This window comes from Trichechus manatus, unplaced genomic scaffold (assembly GCF_000243295.1).
Source record: "Trichechus manatus latirostris isolate Lorelei unplaced genomic scaffold, TriManLat1.0 scaffold00232, whole genome shotgun sequence".
In the NCBI taxonomy this organism is placed as follows: domain Eukaryota; kingdom Metazoa; phylum Chordata; class Mammalia; order Sirenia; family Trichechidae; genus Trichechus; species Trichechus manatus.
Window position 1 is genome coordinate 2,623,353 of NW_004444168.1, and position 21,894 is coordinate 2,645,246.

At 37.5% G+C, this 21,894-nt stretch overlaps 1 protein-coding gene, 1 long non-coding RNA gene and 1 pseudogene across 2 annotated transcripts; 2 read left to right on the top strand and 1 right to left on the bottom strand.

Moving 5' to 3' along the window:
• The first annotated feature begins 1,249 nt into the window (after window positions 1-1,249).
• Window positions 1,250-2,521, top strand: LOC101351122 (olfactory receptor 51B5-like). Its single transcript, XM_012559276.2, is given in 3 exon segments — window positions 1,250-2,303; window positions 2,305-2,490; window positions 2,492-2,521. Coding segments are annotated over 3 exon segments (957 nt in total). The 5' UTR covers window positions 1,250-1,562.
• A 2,790-nt stretch (window positions 2,522-5,311) lies between these two features.
• LOC101351386 (olfactory receptor 51B5-like) lies at window positions 5,312-6,356 on the top strand (annotated as a pseudogene).
• A 1,523-nt stretch (window positions 6,357-7,879) lies between these two features.
• LOC111822906 (uncharacterized) lies at window positions 7,880-20,994 on the bottom strand. The gene is made up of 3 exons (XR_002825994.1): window positions 20,888-20,994; window positions 10,701-10,813; window positions 7,880-7,907 (listed from the first exon to the last, which is right to left on the bottom strand). It is a non-coding gene; the product is annotated as an uncharacterized LOC111822906 (long non-coding RNA).
• Between the last annotated feature and the right edge of the window lie 900 nt (window positions 20,995-21,894).

Sequence of the window (21,894 nt, forward strand, 5' to 3'; positions counted from 1 at the left end):
TGCCACTTTCTCAGAGGTACAGTCTCAGACAACCCAAAGTATTATGTTAAAGTATATTCATTCCATCCCAATGAATCTTTATTACATTACATTATTCTATTTTAAAATTGCATTTATATTTATCTATAATTGTCATATTTATTTTCTAAATTAGTTTGTAGGTTTTTTTTTAAGGTTGGACACTTGATCTTGGAAACTATTTAATTCCAGTGCTCAAAGTGCTATGACTAACACATGTGGGTGCTTAATATTTATTGGGTGAACTAACAGATGAATGCATGCCACATGTTAGTTACTTTGTTGGTTTGAAAGAGACAAATACAATATTGTTTCTACACACAAGGAGCCTATAGTCTGGTGGCAGAAGAAATGTTAAAACCACTAATTCCAACATCTGCTTAAAGGATGCATCTTCTCTCTTCTACAGACAACTCTCTGTTTAGGCAGCAATAGAGCTCTTACTGAGTATTGACTTGGGGTAAATGAAGGGAGACCAGGAAGATGGTTGTTTAACTACAAAGGGAGAACTTGAAGGGAGAGAGAAGATCAGGTTCTGGGGAATTCTTTTCAGTGGAACTACAGAAAGAGAATGGGGAAAGAGAAAGAAACTACATGGAAAACCAAGAAAACAAAATTTTCAAACTGAAGGATAAGCACTATAACGAGTCATCTCCTTGGCTGAACCAAGCATTTATTCCAGCCCCAGCATTTAAAATAGTCTAATTTACAATTACTCTAGGCTGTTATCACAGGTAGTAATTCTGCAGTGTCCCAGAAGTAGCTAATAAATACCTGATGTACACATTTTTTTTTTTCTCCCAAACACTAATATATAGAATGGAACCCTGGTAGTGGTTAAGAGCTTGGCTACTAATCAAAGGTCGACAGTTCAAATCCGCCAGCCACTCCTTGGAAACCCTATGGGGCAGTTCTACTCTGTCCTATAGGGTCGCTATGAGTTGGAACCAACTTGATGGTACCTAACGACAACAACAGTACATAGAATGAGGGGGTAAAGTGTCTCTTCCTCACATCTGTTTTCTCCTCAGCAAAAATGGTAGTGACACAGTTGTTCTTCTTGTATTTTCTCCGTTAAGCTCATGGAACTTTGTAGAGAATTCAGACAAATAGTTCATATGCAGGATAATATGGGATAGAAATCACTACCGTGAAGGTAATTATAGCTCTGAGTAGTAGATTGGACTAAGATTAAGGTTGGCTTCCTTACAATCCCTTCCAGAGTGTGGATTCTTTTATGTAATCTGCATAGTTGATAGAAATGGTTTCTAAGTTGTAGTATAAGAGCTTATTAAAATGCAGATGCTCAGAAGAAGTACCAAGGATTTGATTAAGTAGGAACTGGGCCTAAGAGTGTGCAATTAAGAACACAAAACCTACAAGTTGTCCTAAGACTATATTTAAGAAACAATGGCTTATATTGACGTAATTATTACCTTTAAGAAAGAATTCTGAGATGGCATAACTGGAGTGATACCTTGAAAGTAGAACTGCATTTCTGTGGTCATAACTGAGAAAGACATTTACTTCAGGATAAAATCAACATGTGGCCAAACAGCAGCTCTGGTTCCTACCTGTTGACTGGTTTTCCAGGCTTGGAGACATCTCACCACTGGATTTCTACTCCCTTCTTTTTTGTCTATATCTCTGTCTTTTTTAGCAATGGCACCCTTCTCCTTCTCATCAAGGAAGAGCACAATCTTCATGAGCCCATGTACTACTTCCTGGCCATGCCGGCAGCCACAGACTTAGGGCTGACCTTAACCACGATGCCCACAGTGCTGGGAGTCCTCTGGTTGGATCACAGGGAGATAGGAAACAGGGCCTGCTTTTCCCAAGCCTACTTTATACAATCACTTTCCTTTGTAGAGTCTGGTGTTTTGCTTGCCATGGCCTATGACCGCTTTATTGCCGTCTGCAATCCCCTTAGATACACCTCCATCCTCACCAATACTAGAGTGGTGAAGATTGGACTGGGAATTCTGAAGAGGGGATTTGTATCTGTCATTCCCCCAATCATGCCCCTCTATTTTTTCCCCTATTGCCAGTCCCACATCCTTTCCCATGCATTCTGCCTTCACCAGGATGTCATCAAACTGGCCTGTGCGGACATTACCTTCAATCGTTTGTATCCAGTTGTACTTGTGGTCCTCATATTTGTGCTGGATTCTCTGACTATCCTCATCTCCTATGTGTTGATACTCAAGAGTGTCATGAGCATTGCCTCCAAAGAGGAGAGATCCAAGGCCCTCAATACCTGTGTCTCTCATGTCTGCTGTGTCCCTCATGTCTGCTGTGTCCTGATGTTTTTATGTCACAGTGATTGGATTGTCTCTGATTCTTCGGTCTGGGAAGCGGGTTCCACATGTTGTCCACCTTATTATGAGTTATGTCGATTTTCTGTTCCCTACATTAATGAACCCTATAATCTATAGTGTCAAGACCAAGCAGACCCAGCATGGCATTTTCCATTTTTTTTACTACCTATAGAGTTGGAGCTTGATATTTGGTCATTATGGTTGATCACAGACTCCCCCATTCTGTAAGAGCTCTGATTTTTGGCAAAGGAGCAAAGGAGTCTCATACCTATGCTTAGCAGCCTTCGTAAAATAGCTGTAGTGGGAAAGCTACAGATTGCCCTAAGGTATCTCTTTATGTCCAGATTTTTGACCTAGTTTGTGTAATTTTTTTGTTTTCTTATTTACTGAATATCTTTCTCTACCAGCTACTCAGTACCTGTGATAAAAATATCTTAGGTGTCTATAGGTATTTCTATAATGTCACTTAACATATATGTCTTTCAGGTTAGAAAGATGGGTTATAGGAACAGAGTCATCAATATGGATTATACCTCAACATAGGGAAAACAAAAATGTTCACAACTGGACCAATAAGCAACATCATGATAAATGGAGAAAAGTTTGACATTGTCAAGGACTTCATTTTACTTGAATCCACAAACAACACCCATGGATGCAGCAATCAAGAAATTAAATGGTGCATTACATTGGGCAAATCTGCTTCAAGAGATCTCTTTAAAGTGTTAAAAAGCAAAGATGTCACCTTGAAGACTAAGGTGCACCTGACTCCAGCCATGGTGTTTTCAATTGCTTCATATGCATGTGAAAGCTGGGCAATGAATATAGAAGACCAAAGAAGAATTGACGCCTTTACATTGTGGTGCTGGCGAAGAATATTGAGTATACCACTGACTGCCAGAAGAATCAGGGCCCTGGTGGCACGGTAGTTATGAGCTATGGCTGCTAACTAAAATATCAGCAGATCAAATCCACCAGCTGCTCCTTGGAAACCTTATGCGGCAGTCCTACCGTGTCCTATAGGGTCTCTGAGTTGGAATCAACTCGACAGCAGTGGCTTTGGGTTTGGTTTTTGGCCAGAAGAATGAACAAATCTGTCTTGGAAAAAGTACAACCAGAATGCTCCTTAGAAGTTAGGATGGCAAGATTTTGTCTCATATACTTCGGACATATTATCAGGAAGCACCAGTCCCTGGAGAAGCACATCATACTTGGTAAAGTAGAAGGTCAGAGAAAACGAGGAAGATCCTCAATGAGATGGATTGACACAGTGGCTGCAACAATGTCCTCAAAAATAGCAATTATTGTGAGGATGGTGCAGGACTGGGAAATGTTTCATTTTGTTGTACATAGGGTCTCTATGAGTCGGAACTGACTCGATGGCACCTAACAAGACCAACAAAAATATTTATTCTGCATTTGCTATGATATGTAGGCATTCTATCGCTATTGTCATTTTTATTTTTCATATAAGGTTATTAAGACTATCAAATGTTTAATGCGCATCTATCGCATTAATCTGTTAGATATAAGAGTTCAAGGATGCTACCTGTTTCCTTTACTAGAACAGTCACTGCATTTAGCACAAAGCCGTGAGATTTTAAGAAGCAAGAAATGTCAGTTCACGTAGAAAGAGACAAATACGACTGCTGTTAGATAGAATTTAACAACTGAGCAGAGCCACTTCAAGATTTCTATCTTCTATCCCCTGGAGGCAAATGCACATGCTTATTTGAAGCACAAGACTATAAACTCCATAAAGCTTAGTAATATAACAGTTCAGCAAGATCAGAATCAACTGATCTATTCACAGCAGAGAAGGGGGAAAAAAAAAAGAGTTCAAGCACCACTTAGGGGTTCCCTGAGAAGTTAGGACTTGGAGGATTCGTAATTCATTTACCTATACAAAATGTTACAATGTGAACTTCGGTTTAAGTAGAGATAATATAACCCGAGGGGAGCTTATCTTTGTTTCTCATATGATCATGAGATTTGTATCCTTAAGCTGCAGTCTAGTTTCTCCTTTAAATAGGTGTTCAATACCATTTGTTGATTCATCGAATGACTGATATGAATGATATATCCAAAATGAAAGTACTGACTCCTTTCCTTCACTATAAGATATGTTTCTAGTACAGAGGGGGGAAAAAACAAACAAACATTAGAGGGCTGGTGCTGGAGAAAATATGAGTGAAATCAATACCAAAGCAGAACATGAACAAAGTGTAATAATGAGTTTTATGTGGGATTTAGACAGACCTTTGGGGAAGATTTAGCAGAGGATTCTAACCAAGCCACAGGGGAACTAGAAAATAGTAGAATTATAGTACTGGAGTAAGAAATTTATCTATAAAGGCGACTATAAGTTGGGCACAATTCCATATAGAGGTTCTGTGATTTATTTTTAAAAATTATATGGTAAAAATAATTTTCATTGTCTAGAGTTACGCCATCCGTTATTATAGCTTCTGGTTAGTTTGAGTTGAGATGTGCTATAAGTGTAAACTATAACCAGATTTTGAAGAATTAATACAAAACTAGAATGTAAAATATCTCATCAAAATTTTATATTGATCATATTCTAGAGTGACAAAATTTTGGATATAGTGATTAAATAAAATATATTATTAAATTAATTTTCTCTCATTTCCTGTTTGTTCTCTTTAATGTGGCGACTAGAAATTTAAAAATTACTTATGTAGCTTAAATTATATTTCTACTAGGTAATGCTAGTCTAGAGACAGCTTTTTTTTATTACAAAAATATAGATAACACAAGATTTGCAAATTCAACATTTTCATATGTATAATTCAGTGATACCAATTACATCAATCATGTTGTGCAACCATTACCAATATCCATTGTCAAATTTGCCATCACCATAAACAGATACTCACTGCTTCCTAAACAATGCTTCTCACTTTCCCCCCTCCCTCCTGCCACTGGTAACCATTACTGACCTTTGATCTCTATACGTTTGCCTGTTCTAGGTATTGCATACAAGGGAGATTACACAATATTTAGAGACATTTTTCTTTTTGTTTCTTCTCAGGGACCCACCATGTGTTCAAACATCGGCTCTGCCCCTTTTCTACTTACTGGCTTCCCAGGTTTGGAAATTTTTCATCCTTGGATTTCCATCCCCTTCTTTCTCATCTATGTCTCCATACTCCTCAGCAATGGTACCATTCTCTACCTTATCAGAGAAGACCACACTCTTAATGAGCCCTTGTACTACTTGTTGGCTATATTGGCAGCCACAGACCTTGGATTAACTTGGACAGCAATGCCCACCATGCTTGGTATTCTGTGGCTGGATGACAGAGAAATCAGCCATGGGGCTTCTTTCTTGTAGACTTACTTCATCCACTCATTTTTTTTATTAAGTCCAGAATCTTGCTTGTCATGGTCTGTGATCATTTGATTGCCATCTGTAATCCCCTGAGATACACTTCCATCCTCACTAATGCTAAGGTGGTGAAAATAGGGTTCGTGGTTCTGATGAGGGGATTTATACTCATTGTACCCTCCCTGAATTCCACTTCTGCAGCTCTCATGTACTTTCCCATGCCTTCTGACTGCACCAGGATGTGATCAAACTGGCCTATGTTGACATCACCTTCAATAGACTCTATCCTATAACCTACTCTCATTCTTGGACTCTATGCTTATCCTTATCTCTTACATCTTAATCCTTAAAACTCTCATGAGAATTACATCAGATAAGGAGCAGGCCAAGGCCCTGAATACCTGTATCTCCCATATTAGCTGTGTTGGTTTTCTATGTCACTGTGACTTGGCTGACTCTTACACAGCAGTTTGGGAAATATGTGTCACATATACTTCATATTATCATGAGCAAAATCTACTTCCTCTTCCCTCCACTTATGAATCCAATAATTTATAGTATTAAGACCAAGGAGATCCAGAATGGTATCAATCAATTCCTCTCTTTTCACAGAATTTGAGCCAGATTGATGACTTTGGGGGTTTCTGCATTATGGGATGTGTTTCTTGGGAGGATGAACTACTCAATGCCAATGTCATTCAGAATGACATTCATGTCATTTAAGAGACATAGAGCCATTGCTCTAATTCTCAGATTATCCCCACTCTCCACCCCAAGAGTTTATTAGTTCTGTTGCTTTGTTTCTGGTAGATTGAATGCTTTATTCTGTCATTTTCTGCTCTGAAAGTGTCATTTGTCTCTATGGCTATCTGAGGATAATAAACATGAAATGGTTGCAGAGTCTATGGAAACAGAAGAGGATGAGATAGTTTGATAGAATTCCCCAATGCTGTGTGAAAACCAGTTCAATAATTTTCTGTGTGACTGACAGTGTCTAAAAGGGGTCTTAGATAACCCCACTGGTACTGCATGACCCTAGAGTGAATCAGAAGTAGATGAGAATGAGATATTTAGACCAGGAAAGTCCTTGCTTTCAAAACAATCAATACCAAATAAGAACTCAGATTCCAGCAAAGGCCAATGTGGCTAGATGATCACAAATTGTCAGTTAGAAGGCTTTGAGTTGATGAGATCTGGTGTCTGCCATCTGATGGGATGAGGACTGCAAATAATTTATATTAAAATAAAGTTCCATTCTTGCACACCTGAGTTTATGTTTTGTGGTCTTCAATTCACTGCCTCTATACATGCTTAATGAAGAAGAGTTACCACCCACCAAGGAATTCTCATGACATATTTTGGACATAGTCTGGATTGAGGGTAGTGGGATAAACTGTCTTCAGGAAATACTGTAATTGTAATATCTTGAAACAAACAAGATATTTAAGGAAATTTCAGGTATGGCTTCCCATTCATTTTATTTCTTGCAGGGGTCAACATGATAAGAATCTGCACATTAGCAACATTGGAAGATAAGCTATATTTTATTAGGTCATCAAAGTAAGCAGGGTTAGGGATAATGATGCACTTTAAGCCAAATTATAGGAAGTGTATTGGCAAATAAAATGCCAACGCATTCAATCAACAATTAGTTCATGACTTTTATTCATTCATTTATTTATTTATTCATTTATTTTTGAGAAGGAGTTGAATACTTCTTATGTGTTATCAGGATTCCTAGAATGGTTTTCTATAACTAATAGATTATCTTTCAAGGAAATTTATCCCTCCATTGAAAATGGTTATTTAAAAAAATAAACATTGAAAACCATTGACTTAAATCTTCCATCACTGTATGCTCTCATTCTTAAATTACTCAGATTTTTTTCTCAATTTAATTAGGATTTTCCCATTGTTTTTTTAAGAGGAAAGAGAATGAGCACAACAATGGACGTGTATAATCCACTCACTTTAGAAATAAAGAACAGATTAGTAACAGGAAGAAGCCCTGGTGGCGCGATGGTTAAGTTCTCGACTGCTAATCAAAATGTGAGTGGTTTGAATCCACCAGCTGCTCCTCAGGAGAAAGACGAGGCAGTCTGCTTCCATAAACATTACAGCCTTGGAAACCATATGGGGGCAGTTCTGCTCAGTCCTATAGGGTCCCTATGAGTCAGAATCAACTCGACAGCAATGGGTTTGGTTTTTTATGTAACAGGAACCTAAAAGCAAAAGAATAAAAAGATATATTTAAAACAATCATAAAAGAAAATGAAATTAGTAAGTTTAATGTAATAATTATCTCTAATATAGTAATACCTGAAAATGAATTCAGTGGTAAACTATAGACTAGACAAGTTAATTCAGTATTTATAAAATATGTAAAGAAGATGAAACAGGAATGTCATTATTCTATTATTATCAAAATATACAAGGCAAAACCTCTGAGAAAAGTATGAAGATATTAATAGAAATGTAATTATCAATCAATGCTGTGCATCACTTTATTATATATTCTAACTTTTACAATATATATTTGTAAAATGATAAGAAGAAATTGAAATTGTCAATGATTTCTCTCTACTTGGATCAACAATCAATGCCCATGGAAGCAAGAGTCAAGAAATCAAATGACATAGTATATTGAATAAATCTGCTGCAAAAAATCTCTTTAGAGCTTTAAAAAGCAAAGATGTCACTTTGATGAGTAAGGCGCACCTGATCTAGGCCATGGTCTTTTCAATTACCTCATGTGCACGTAAAAGCTGGACAGTGGAAAACAAAGACAAAAGAAGAATTGATGCATCCGGATTGCGGTGTTCATGAAGAATATTAAATATGCAATGGGCTACCAGAAGAACAATCACTTTTAGAGAAATACAACAAGAATGCAGTTTAGAATCGAGGATGGAGAAACTTCAACTTGCTTACTTTGAAAACATCATCAGGAAAAACCAATGTTAGATAAGGACATCATGTTAGGTAAAGTAGAGGGTGAGTGAAAAAGAGGGAAATCCTTAACGAGATGCATTGATACAACAGTCACAACAAAGACTCAAACATACCAATGATCATGAAGATGGCACAGGACTGGACAATATTTCATACTGTTAAACATAAGATCACCATGAGTCAGAGATGACTCAATGGCAACTAACAACAACAAAAGCAACCTTTACCCTCACCTTCCTATTGTTGTTTGGTGTTGTCAAGTTGGTTCTGACTCACAGTGACCCTACGTACAACAGAAGGAAACTCTGCCCAATCCTGCACCACCCTCACAATCACTGTCATGCTTGAGCCCATTATTGCAGCCACTGTGTCAATCCATCCTGTTGAAGACCCTTTCATTCTATTCTTTGGTCTTCCTAGGTAACATAAATAAACTATATGTAATGACACAAAAAAGATTCTTATCACATTTAAAAAGGTTAAAACTGAAAACTGTAATAATTTTCATATCTTTGGATACAGTAATTTTACTTCTGCTAAATTTTCCTCAAGGAATACATAAAACTTGTAAAAAAAATGTATTGTGAAAAGATTGTAACTTTGAAGAAAAAAGCAGTTCTACCTCTGTTTCATTCATTTATAATCTTTGTGACCTTGAACAAGTCACTTAATCACTGCCCCTCAGTAATCTCATCCATCAGTTAACAATAACCAAATGCACCTTGTAGTTTTTCTTGTGAAGATTTGAAAGAGTATATATTGCTATAAACTAAACTCGTTAAACCAAACCCATTACTATTGAGTCGATTCTGACTTACAGCAACCCTATAGCACAGAGTAGAACTGCCCCATAGGGTTTACAAGGCTGTATTCGACATAAAGAAAACAAAAATCCTCACAACTGGACCAATAAGCAACATCATGATAAATGGAGAAAATATGGAAGTTGTCAAGGATTTCATTTTACTTGGATCCACAATCAATGCCCATGGAAGCAGCAGCCAAGAAATTAAATGACACATGGCATTGAGTAAATCTTCTGCAAAAGATGTCTTTCAAGTGTTAAAAAGCAAAGATGTCACTTTAAGGACTAAGATGCTCCTGACCCAAGCCATGGTGTTTTCAATCGCCTCATACGCATGTGAAAGCTGGGCATTGAATAAGGAAGACCAAAGAAGAATTGATGCATTTGAATTATGATGTTGGCAAAAAATATTGAATATACCATGGACTGACAGAAGAATGAACAAATCTGTCTTGGAAGAAGTACAGCCAGAATGCTCATTAGAAGGGAGGATGGTGAGACTTTGTCTCACATACTTTGGACATATTACCAGGAGTGACCAGTCCCTGGAGAAGGACATCATGCTTGATAGAGTAAAGGATCAGCAAAAAAGAGGAAGACTCTTCAAGAGATGTATTGACACAGTGGCTGCAACAATCCGCTCAAGCATAACAGTGATTGTGAGGATGGCGTAGGATTGGGCAGTGTTTTGTTCTGTTGTACGCAGGATCACTACGAGTTTGGAACCAACTGGACGACACCTAACAACAACTAACATCAACAATCTTTCTGGAAGCAGATTGCCACATCTTTCTCCTTTGGAGTGGGTAGTAGGTTCCAACCACTGGTCTTTCAGTTAGCAGCGGAGTACTTAACCACTGTGTCGCCAGAGCTCCTTTGCTATAAAGCAGAAAAGGTAATTCAATATTTATAAATGTGTTCTACAGATGTGAACATTTTTATGTTATTCTTACTATATTAACATTGCTATCATTGACAAAGACAAACACCTAAATATCTTGATCTTTTAGCACTTAAATACTTAGGGGGAAGAGTATTCAGCAAATGGAAAATTATTAAATATATTACGAATCTTTCACTTGATTAAATATGCAAAAAATGAGATTAATACTATGAAAAATTTTATATAATCTTTGCAAATAATCATATTTCTTCCAATTTTCTCCCTCTATTGCTCCCAATATAGAATTTTTCTACATCATTGTGTCCTCATATCTGTTGACCCTTATATTTCTGATTCACTCCTCTCTTCATTTACCTTCATATCTTAGCTGGATTGTGTTGTTTAGTCCTTAGAGAATCTCATGCCAATATCTTATATCCCTTTGCCCATTTTCAATCCATTCCAGACATTTCACGCTTTTATACGCTCTGAGGAAAAAAAAAAACAATCTTTTATTGAGCTCTTAATATTTGCTAGACCTTGTACTTTTGTGCTTAACAGTTACATAAATAACTAATTTAATCTTTACTATAATTTTTACCCATTGTCCTGGTGGCCCAGTGGTTAGGAGCTTGGCTGCTAACCAAAATGTCAGCAGTTCAAATCCACCAGCCGCTCCTTGGAAACCCTATGGGATAGTTCTACTCTGCCCTAAAGGGTCACTATGAGTCAGAATCAACTCCAAGGCAACAGGTTTTGCAATTCTTCGGAGTATTTATTTAATTTTCACGACAATCCTCTCAAGAACTCATCATCCCCATTTTAGAGATGAGGAAGCTAAAGTGTTAAGTGTGTAAAGACACAAAACCTGTAAGAAGCAGGGTTGGGATTCACACTCAGGCAGTCTCCTCCAGACCCCATGTTCGTAACAACTAGTTCTAGTAATTTGCAATAAATTTTCTAATCTAATCTAGTCTAATCTGGTTATTAATCATTCTTAAATCTCTTCTGCTCATAGTTGTTCTCTAAACTCAAGCATCACGTATGTAACTGCTAGGAGACATCTCTACCTGGATGTTTACAGACACAGAATGTCCCAAAGTTAATTGATTTTCCTCCCTCTTATCCAAATTCAGCATATAAATAAGTTTATCCAAATTCAGCATATAAATCCAAAATAAGCATGTAAAGCAATGCTTAGTGCAAAGTAGTCAATCAACAATTAACTTTTGACTAATGAATTAAGCCACTTTCTTGCTATAATCCCTGTTAGTAAATAGAAACTCCCCCCACTCAGCTAAAATCAGAAATGCCAATGTCATCTTTCATTTTTCTGTCTCCTTAATCTACAATAATCAATCACCAAGTTCTCTTCTTTGTAAATCATAGAATCCTTCTCCCGACCATTTCTATTCAACATTGCTGACAACACCTAGTCTCATCCACACCAACACTACTTCTTACTTGGATTACTGCAATTGTATCCTATTACTCCACTCACTCACTCTTCCTTCTTTCCTAATACTTTAGCCATAGTAAACTTTTAAGACCCTCAATGAGAAGGATTGACACAATGGTTAAAACACAGGAATGATTGTAAGGACAGCACAGTGTTTCATTCTGATGTACGAGGCTAAGTCAAAAAATATTGCTACTAGGGTTCTAGTTCATACATGCACGGGTTTATTCCAAACAAAATGTATTTAAACATGTCTCTGTGATCAGTGGATGGCTGCTGACAAGTTGTCTCAGGAATACACTTGTCTGACTCTCCTAAGGGTGCCTTCCAAAAAACAAGGATACTTTTTGTGCCATGGAAAAAATGATTTTGAGGTTAAGGCTAATATCAAACTTTTGACAAAACTCAAGTGGACATCTTCCCAAATTATTGAAGCTTTGCAACAAGTTTATGGAAATGCTGCCCCACATAAAGCAACAGTTTTTAGATGGCTCAGGCATTTCAAGGAAGGTCAAACTGAGAGAGAAGACTGCTTAGAAGATTTTGGGATTAGCCTAAGGGGTAACCTTTTTTTTTTATGTGTGTGTGATTCCATTTATACGAAATATCTAGAATAGAAAAATGCGTAGAGACAGAGAGTAGATGAGGGGTTATTGCTTGACGGGAACTGAGTTTCTGTTTAGGGTGATGAAAACTTTTGGAAATAGATAATGGTGATGGTTGACAATAATTAATTAATTAATGCCACTACATTGTACACCTAAAAATGGTTAAAATGACAAATTCTACATTATGTACATTTACCACAATAAAAAACAAACATACAGAACAAACAAAAAGGGAGTCCTGGTGATGGGCCAGAAAGGCATGATGTGCAGGCCCCCCAGAAGCTGACTTTAGAGAATTCTGAGGTGTTGCAGCATGGACCGGTGCTCAGATTCTTCCTCCTGCCTTCTCCTCTTCTGGGGGTCAGAACTGTACGCCGGTTCGTTGTTGTTGGGTGCCATTGAGTTGATTTCGACTCTTAGAGACCCCATGGGATAGAATAGAGCTGCCCCCTATGGTTTTCTTGGTATAATCTTTCAACAAGCAGATTGCCAGATCTTTCTCCCATGGAGCCACTGGGTGGGTTCAAACTGCCAACCTTTCAGTTAGCAACTGAGCGCTTAACTGTTTGTGCCATGAGGGGTTTAGGACAAGGCAACTATCATACTTCCTAAGGGGTAATCTTAATAGATTTTCTCGAAGGACACTAGATGATCATGGGATTTATTATGAAGAGGTTTTAAGAAAATTGAAAACTGCATTGGTGAGAAAAAGGCCAAGACGATTGCACCAAGGAATTTTTTTCCATCACGACAGTGCACCTGTTTATTCTTTGAGGGTAGTAAGGGCTGCCCTACGAGAGGTTCATTGGGAAACCTTACCCTACCCACCCTACAGCCCTGATCTTGCCCTTTAGACTTCTTTTTGTTCCTCAGAATCAAAGAACATTTAAAAGGAACGTGATTTGTGTCCCTCGAGGATGCCAAAACTGCCATTTTGACATGCTGTAAATCTAAGATGGCAGAATTCTTCGAGGAGGGGATAGAGAGATGGAAACAATGCCTTCAGAAGTGTATAGACCTAGATGGAGGATTTGTCAAGAAACAATAGCTTCACATTTTAATATTTTTGTTTAATAAAGGTTTCTATGATTTTGTGGTGATACTTTGTACTTACCCTCTTACACAGGATCGCTGTGAGTCAGAACCCCTTGATGGCAACTAACAACAACAAACTTTTAACAATGATTATCTAATCATGATCACCATTACTTCACACTCATTGCTTTCAGAATAAAGACAAAATTCCTTCCATGATTTTTAAGACATTACATGATTAGAATCTGCTATCACAGATTCATTTTGTGTCAAAATTTTCCTCATGTTTTGTTGTCATAGTTATGATAAAATTATTTTTGTTTGAATTCATCATATTTTCTGATACCTCTGTTCACATTTTTCCCTCTGTGAGGAACTACCACTTGACCCCACCTACAATCACCTTGTTTCTTTCATTTGTCTATTCTTGTCTTAAATGTCACTTCCTCTGAAAAGTTTCCCTGATCTCAGAAATATCTTTTATGTGCTCTCCCTAGCAGACTACCATTCATGTAGTAATGATAGTGTTGTGGAAATTTATAGTAACGTTTTCTTTTTGATTCCTACTAGATCTTTACATTCTGTGAATAAAAAGACTCATCTCACTCACTCTAAATATGGAATGAAATGGGCAATGATTTGAACATAAACAAAGTGATTTTAAGACAAGAAATGGAACGGTTTCGTTCATATGATTGTTAACAGACCCTTTGAAGTTCCTCTGGTTCAGAACTGATTTACTCATAGAAATAGGACAGACAAATATGCAATTGGAATCCATAAGCTCGAGAACAAACTAATGTACATAAGACCCCTGAAAGCAACTGGTATACCCTTGACCCTTGAGGCAGATAATGGAAAGAACATTCACAGATTTTCTAATCCTTGATCCAAGATTTCTGGTGGTCACATAACCAAGCCTTTGGGTACCACATCAGCTGATATTTGTTTCCACTTTTCCCGTCCAGTCCCTGGGAAAATACTTGAAAAGTCTGAAGATACTGGTTGTGTTGCCCAGCTCTCCTCTGAGAGAGGAGAGAGGGAGGGGAGCTCAAGGATTCCTTGGGTGGCTAGAAAGTTGAAACTCTGGGAGGTGATTTCAACATCCATAAACTCTCTAGTGGGTTGTCTTGAACAGGTTTTCAGATGGAAGTATCTGGACTGAGCCATCAGATAAGACATGAACAGGTTCCCATTACAGCAACAAGACTGTGGTTTGGGTGAGTGCAGGAACAGAAATATGGAATGATACCTCTCTCTTCTCAATCTAGATCCAGACAAGGAAAGAAGATAGAAAAATTTTATAGGAGCCTGCAGAGAGGGACATATCCCAGCTGAGGCGGGCAACATCTAGAGTCCAGACTTTCCTTCTTTTCAACAGATGTGTTTAAGGCACTGTGTTTCATTTGGAATTTCTAATCTGGGATTCTTGGATATATATAAGGACAACTGTAAATGCCATGAATTAAATGTGACTTTGTGTGCTCTTGTCTATTTATCTGGGCAGAGGCTTATTTATAGATTTTATTAGATGCAAACAACAAATCTTGAAATAGGATAAGTAGAATTTTTTTTTTTCTTTAAAGGACTACTTTCTTGGAAAGGGCATGGATTGCTGTCAATAGGATTCATTCCAAAAAACCCTGAGGCCCTAGCATTGGCCATTGTATGCTAGAATCTATCATGGCCTATCCTCATCTCATTTAGGATGAACAGAACATATGTAGAAAGTAAATGTTCATTTGTTTGCTTGGACTTCATGTTGAATACAATATTTCCTCTTGAGTCCCAGATATCTTTTCTAATCTTTTGTTTCTCACCCACCCAGTTTCTCTCTGTCCCTTCTCCTTTTCCCATAACCATTTGGAGCCAAGTTATTCTCTCAGACTGAGTACACTGAGCTGTTTCCATGGAGGCATGTGAGTGTATGTGTGTTGTGGGGGGGCATTGTTATATCATCTAGGAATCCTATATACCTAGAAAAAATCCATCATCTGAAAATCAGCTTGTAGAATACCTTGAAAGAGTCCAGGAATAGGGCTCAGCTCTGTGCTGTTTCATGTTTCAGCATCATGGACCTTGTTGAGACCTCCATGGGCAACACTTTACATAAAAATTCAGGGTGGTCATCAGGCCCAGTTATAAACTTCTGGTCAACATTGTGAGCTTCTTCAGGACAGAGACCGGCTTATTAAATGCTTATTCCAGCAAGCAATACACTAGCAGCCATGTAGCATACCCTCAATAATTCTGTGCTGAGTCAAAGGAATGATATTTCCACTAGTCCCAGATGATATTGAGGAATGGTGCTTTCATAGGTGTTTCGTGTGTAAGGAACCCCTTGATATTGATAAGCCAGGACCTTAGGAAGTCACTAAAGAAAATACATGTTCTAAGTTGGAAGCTACTATCAATTTCAGAACCATACCTTACCTACACCCATGTAGACAAACTAGGTCTTGCACTTCTGAACTAATTTTATTAATAGTTGTGAAAAAACAAACCCATATATAATCATGCTCTCTTTATGGAATTTTTGCTATGTAGGGTAGGCTAGGTAAGGACGTATGCAGTATGGTCCTATCCCTGAGGTAAATAGCTAGGACCTCTATCTTGTGCCCCTAGAAGTCGACATACCTACTCTGGATAAATATTGGAGTCCTCTCTTAGTCCTGGACAAGTTTCTACTTGTGTTTTTCCTTTATTGCAAAAGCGTAAGGGACATGGCCAGCTTTTCACATTCTTAGAGCTTCTGTAAACTTCTCTATGTCTTACTATTTTTATAAGTCAAGCTTGGCTATGTAAGGAAATGTAGCCTCCCTGTTTCTCAAAGTCGTTCTATTAAAGAAAATTGTAAATGCACGTGACCTTTTTTGTCTTGAAGTTGAATTACCTGTTTCTGAGGAGACCCAATTAATTTTCAGAGAGAAGATGAAAAATGTTTCTGAGTTTTACAAAGTCTCTTTAGTCTGGAAATCTAGTTAATCGTTTAGAAATTATTTTCTTAAATGAATCCAGGACTTTATATCTTTCTGCTATTTTTACCCTCAGGATGTCATTGTTGTTAGTTGTCATTGTTGTTAGGTGTCTTTGAGTGGATTCCAACTCATGGCAACCCTCAGGATACATACCACTAATTCTCTAACTCCCTGAGCAGTCTTCTCTTCCCCTTATAGGTTGCTTTCTTATGTTTTTGAGCCTAAATGAGTTTTTGGGAGTAGAACAACATTTGTGAAATAATCATAATTTAAATCTCCTTTTGACTTAAATGTCCTTTAATTTCAGGGGACTCCCAGGATTGGTGATTTTTATCTCAATGAACACCAGTCTCATACAGATGTACCTCAGAGTATTTCCTCACACATGAGTTAGATTATATGTGATTTATTCTGATTGATACCTACGGCCATCTTAGGAAGAATGGAAGCATTCCACTGCTCAGAATGCTTGCCTTCACGCTTCTGAATTTACAATGAAATATGACTGCAACTGTAGATAATAGGCTTTTTTTATTTTGGGTTGGAGCACCCAAGGAAATGAAAATAGTGGAGAGAACTGACATTCTTAGGCTGTGGGAACATCGGAATCTGACCAGTCACATGTCTGTAATAACTCCTCAGGAGTTAACTGTTGGAAGAAAAGGAGAGAGAGAGAAAGGGAAAGATTAGTGGAGACATAAAGGAAGAACCTGAGCATTTAGTTATGCCAAATTATTTTGGAAAGGGCAGAACACAGAAAGAGAACCAGCAGATGGTGAAGGAGTAATAAAAAAAAATTATGTGAGTAGATTAAAGTGTTAAAAAACAAAGATGTCACTTTGAGGACTAAGGTGCACCTGACCCAAGCCATGGTATTTTCAATTGCCTCATCTGCATGCAAAAGTCGGACAATGAATAAGAAAGACAGAAGAAGAATTAATGCCTTTGAATTATGGTGTTAGTGAAGAATATTGAATATACACGCACTGCCAAAAGAACAAACAGATCTGTCTTGGAAGAAGTACAGCCAGAATGCTCCTAAGAAGCAAGGATGGCGAGACTACATCTCACATACTTTGGACATGTTATCAGGAGGGATCAGTGCCTGGAGAAGGACATCATGCTTGGTAAAGTAGAGGATCAGAGAAAAAGAGGAAGACCCTCCAGGAGATGGATTGACACAGTGGCTGCAACAATGGGTTCAAGCATAACAATGTTTGTGAGGATGGTGCATGACTGGGCGGTGTTTCATTCTGTAGTACATAGGGTCACTTTGAGTCAGAACCAGCTCGACGGCACCTAACAACAACATTAGGATTCTGGGGCCATATGTAAAGGCCTCCTCAATTGCAGGTTTATTTATACGTTTTCTTATTTTTCTTGCTTAATTTATTTATACATATCCTATACAAATCTGTCATGGAAGAAGTACAGCCAGAATGCTCCTTAGAAGCAAGGATGGTGAGACTTTGTCTCACGTACTTTGGACATGTCATCAGGAGGGACTAGTCCCGGGAGAAGGACATCATGCTTGGTAAAGTAGAGGGTCAGCAGAAAAGAAGAAGACCGTCAATGAGATGGAATGACAGTGGGTGCAACAACGGGCTTAAGCATAACAACGGTCATGAGGATGGTGCAGACCAGGCAGCGTTTCATCCTGTTGTAAATAGTGTCACTACGAGTCGGAACTGACTCGACGGCACCTAACAATAACATGTTACGATAGGTTAGTATTTGGTTGAGCGTAAGGAACTGAAATCATTTCTCATTGTGCCTATTTTTGTGGTACCAATATCGAATCCATTGCCATCGAGTTGATCTTGACTCATAATGACCCTATAGGACAGAGTAGAACTGCTCAATAGGGTTTCCCAGGAGTGGCTGGTGGGTTTGAACTGCCAGATTTTGGTTAGCAGCCGAGCTTTTAAGCACTGTGCCACCAGGGCTCTATTTTTGTGGTAGTAGCACTAATATTCACTCACTGATTTGGTCAATGTTTTAGGGCAAGAGATAGGAATGATGCTAAGCAAAATGTATCTAACTGGAAACAAATAGGCATAAACTGTTCCCTCATGTAGAATGGAATCCACCAGAAAGCCAAAAATCAAATAAACCCAAATTTAAAATAACTCCTATGATCAATGATCAAACAGAAAAAAAAAAAAAAAAACCCACATTGCTTTGAGGTAGTGGGTCTCAAAAAGGGCCACATCTGGACTGAGGTAACAGAAATTTTCCCTGGAAAAAAGTTCTTTCATTTGGCGTCTGAGGATGGATTAGAAATTAACTGGTGAAAATAGAAATAAGAATATTCTAAGTACAAAAGAACATGTGCAGGGGCCTTATGAAGAATGAATCATGGAAACTTCCAGAGAATGTGGGAACTCAAAGAGGGAGATGGGTCTGAGGAAAGACTGAAGAGAAGAGGCCAAATCATATAGCATCTTTTGTTTGTAGTCACAATTTGTATACTCCTAAAGAATCACAGGAACCTATTGAAGAGTTTTAAGCAGGAGAGTGACTAATTTCATTGATGTTTACAGATTGTAATTTCAGTGGCTGTGGATTTGTGTGAGGCGAGAGAGATATAAGAAAAACGACAAGAGGATATTTTAGTAGTTCTAGGAAGACATGCTCGTAGATAAAATTAGGAAAGCGAAGATGAATACAGTGGATAAAAATGGGAAATATTTAGAATCTATGATTAATAGGATTTACTGATAGTTTAAAAAATTATGTGAAAGGAAATTTGGGGAGGAAGCAAAGAGAATCTTATATTTCTGAATTATGTTACTTTAGAAACATCAATGTCATTAAAGTGTTAAATCTGTTAATCAAAAGAATTTTAATTAAAAATTCTAGAAATATGAGGATGAATTAAAATCTAAATAATAAAATTGTGACTTATTAAAATTGCTAAAGGAAACTTTCTATTCTGTAGGATTGAGCCTTTAAGAGAAGACATTAATGTATTTATTAAATAGTCATCCATTGAAATCATTTTTTAGCATGTGTTTCTTTTTGCCTGATTATTAAGAATCACAGTAAAAGCCAGGCAAATGTGCTGGAAGACTAGGGTGTGCAGAACGATAGAAACAAATGGAAGTTGTTGACACAAAAAGAAACTTAGAGAACACAAGTGTCTTTGCATCCGTGTCTAGGGAGAGCACAAGATAAAACAGGCTTTCTATTGGGGAATTTTCACTATAATGACCTCTCCCCCAATATAAGCTAGTGTTAAAAGAACAACTTTAACAAAATATTCAAAATAAAATAATTCATAAAATATGATATGAGACAGTGGGTAAGAAACAAACCAGACATAGACACTAAGATAAAGACAGGATGAAGAACTAAAGCCTGGATTCTTTTTGAGCAAATAGTAATGATACACTGGAAAATGAAGTCCCCCCCACCCCCGCCAAAGGTATTAAGTAAGTTAGCATAGAGTTAGGGAACATCCTCATAGAAGCCTAGTCACAGATCTCTGAGGAGGACCACATGGAATTGAAAAAGTCTATACTTAAATTCTTGCTTCAAGTACACCTGGGAAATTAGCCACCATAGTCGAATTCTATGAGCAAATGTAGCAAACCATCTCTAGGAAAGAAGAAGCTTTGCACTGGTATGTGCATGTGCTTATATGTGTATGTGTGTATATATGTTAATACACATATGTATAATAAACAAGAATACATATTTGTTATTCTCTATAAATAATTTATGATCTGAAAACATTTCTTCTGTTATTGTCACAAAAAAGTTAATGAAGATAAATTAGTATTCTGAATTTACTTTTAATTTATGATGTCTAGGTATTCTTTACAGCCCTGGTTGCCCAGTGGTTAAGAGCTTGGCTGGCTACTAACCAAAAGGTCGGCAGTTCGAATCCACCAAGTGCACAGTGGAAATCCTATGGGCAGTTCTACTGTGTCGTATAGGGCTGCTATGTGTCAGAATCGTCTTGATGGCAGCGGGTTAAATATTCTTTTAAATACCTCCTAGTCTGAGTTAGGTGTCACTCTAGGCTCCTAAATATTTTTTTCTTCATATTTTTTTAATTGTTGCCGTTTAAATGAAGTTTACACTTCAAGTTATTCTCCCATACAAAAATTTATACGTACATTGTTATGTGACCCTAATTGCTCTCCCCATACTGCGACAGCACACTCCCCCTTTCCACCCCCGATCCCCATGTCCATTCAACTAGCTCCTAACCCTCTCTGCCTTCCCGTCTCACCTCCGGACAGAAGCTGCCCATTTACTCTCTTGTATCTACTTGAGCTAAGAGGCACACTCCTCACCAGCATCACTTTATGTCCCACAGTTCAGTCCAATCCCTGTCTGAAGAGTTGTAGGCCCCTAATTTTTATTTAATATTCTTCCTAAGTCATAAGTCACTTAAACAGATAATTTCAAAAAAAAGCTTAATATCTTTTTCCACCTGCCCCTCTCTATGGATGTTCTATTGTCCAATCTGACCTTGAAGGAGAAAACTGGACACACTTCCTGGAGGAAGGAGGTTGTAGTTTCGATGCTTTAAATAAACTTTTCACTTGACCTAAAGATGGGGCTAACGTGTCGGTGCTATATAGAGAAAAGAAAATATGATTATTACAGAACAAAAAATATACAATATCCACATTTTGTAGGTACATCTCCAGGCAGAAATTTTAGAACTCAGATTTTCAATGCACCAAATATTTGTTCTGGCATTCTCTGTGCAAGATTCTATGTTGGGAAGACAGAAAAATAGAATATTTTATCCAACCTTATTAACTACCCTAGTTACATACAAATCAATACTATTTCTCACCTGGATTTCTGTAACCTGTTACTTTTACTCACTCTTCCTGTTTCCAATATGCTCTTCATGCTGTAGCCAACATGACCTTTAAACAATGATTATCTTATCATAGTCCACCCTTTTATGTCAGAGCCTTAGTATAAAGTCAAAACTCCTTACGTGATTTGTAAGAACCTATGTGACCCAAACTTGCTACCACAAACACATTTTATGTCAAGCTTTCCCTTATGTTCTGTTGTTCTAGCAACACTAAAATTCTTAAGTATAATTTTAATATAAAAATTATTTTTTTCTCACATTCACCATATTTTCTCTAGCCCCAGCATACCATGTTTTTTCCTCTACATGCAACAAGTATTATACTACACTTACAACTACTGTATTTTTTTATCTTCATTGTTCAACTTTCAGGTTAAATACTACTTCCTCTGGGATCCCAGAGATACCTTCTATGTGTTCCCCCTTGCACAATACCTCTATGCGGTAATGATAGTACTATGGAAGTTTGTGGAAAATATTTTATTTCTAATCCAAATTAGATTTCTAAGTTCTCTGAATGAACAAAACATGTCCCTCACCCTGAAATTTACACAAAATAGGCAATGAACTGAATATAAACAAAGTAATTTTAAGACAAAATATAAGATATCCTCATTCACATGGCTGTTAACAGATACCTGGA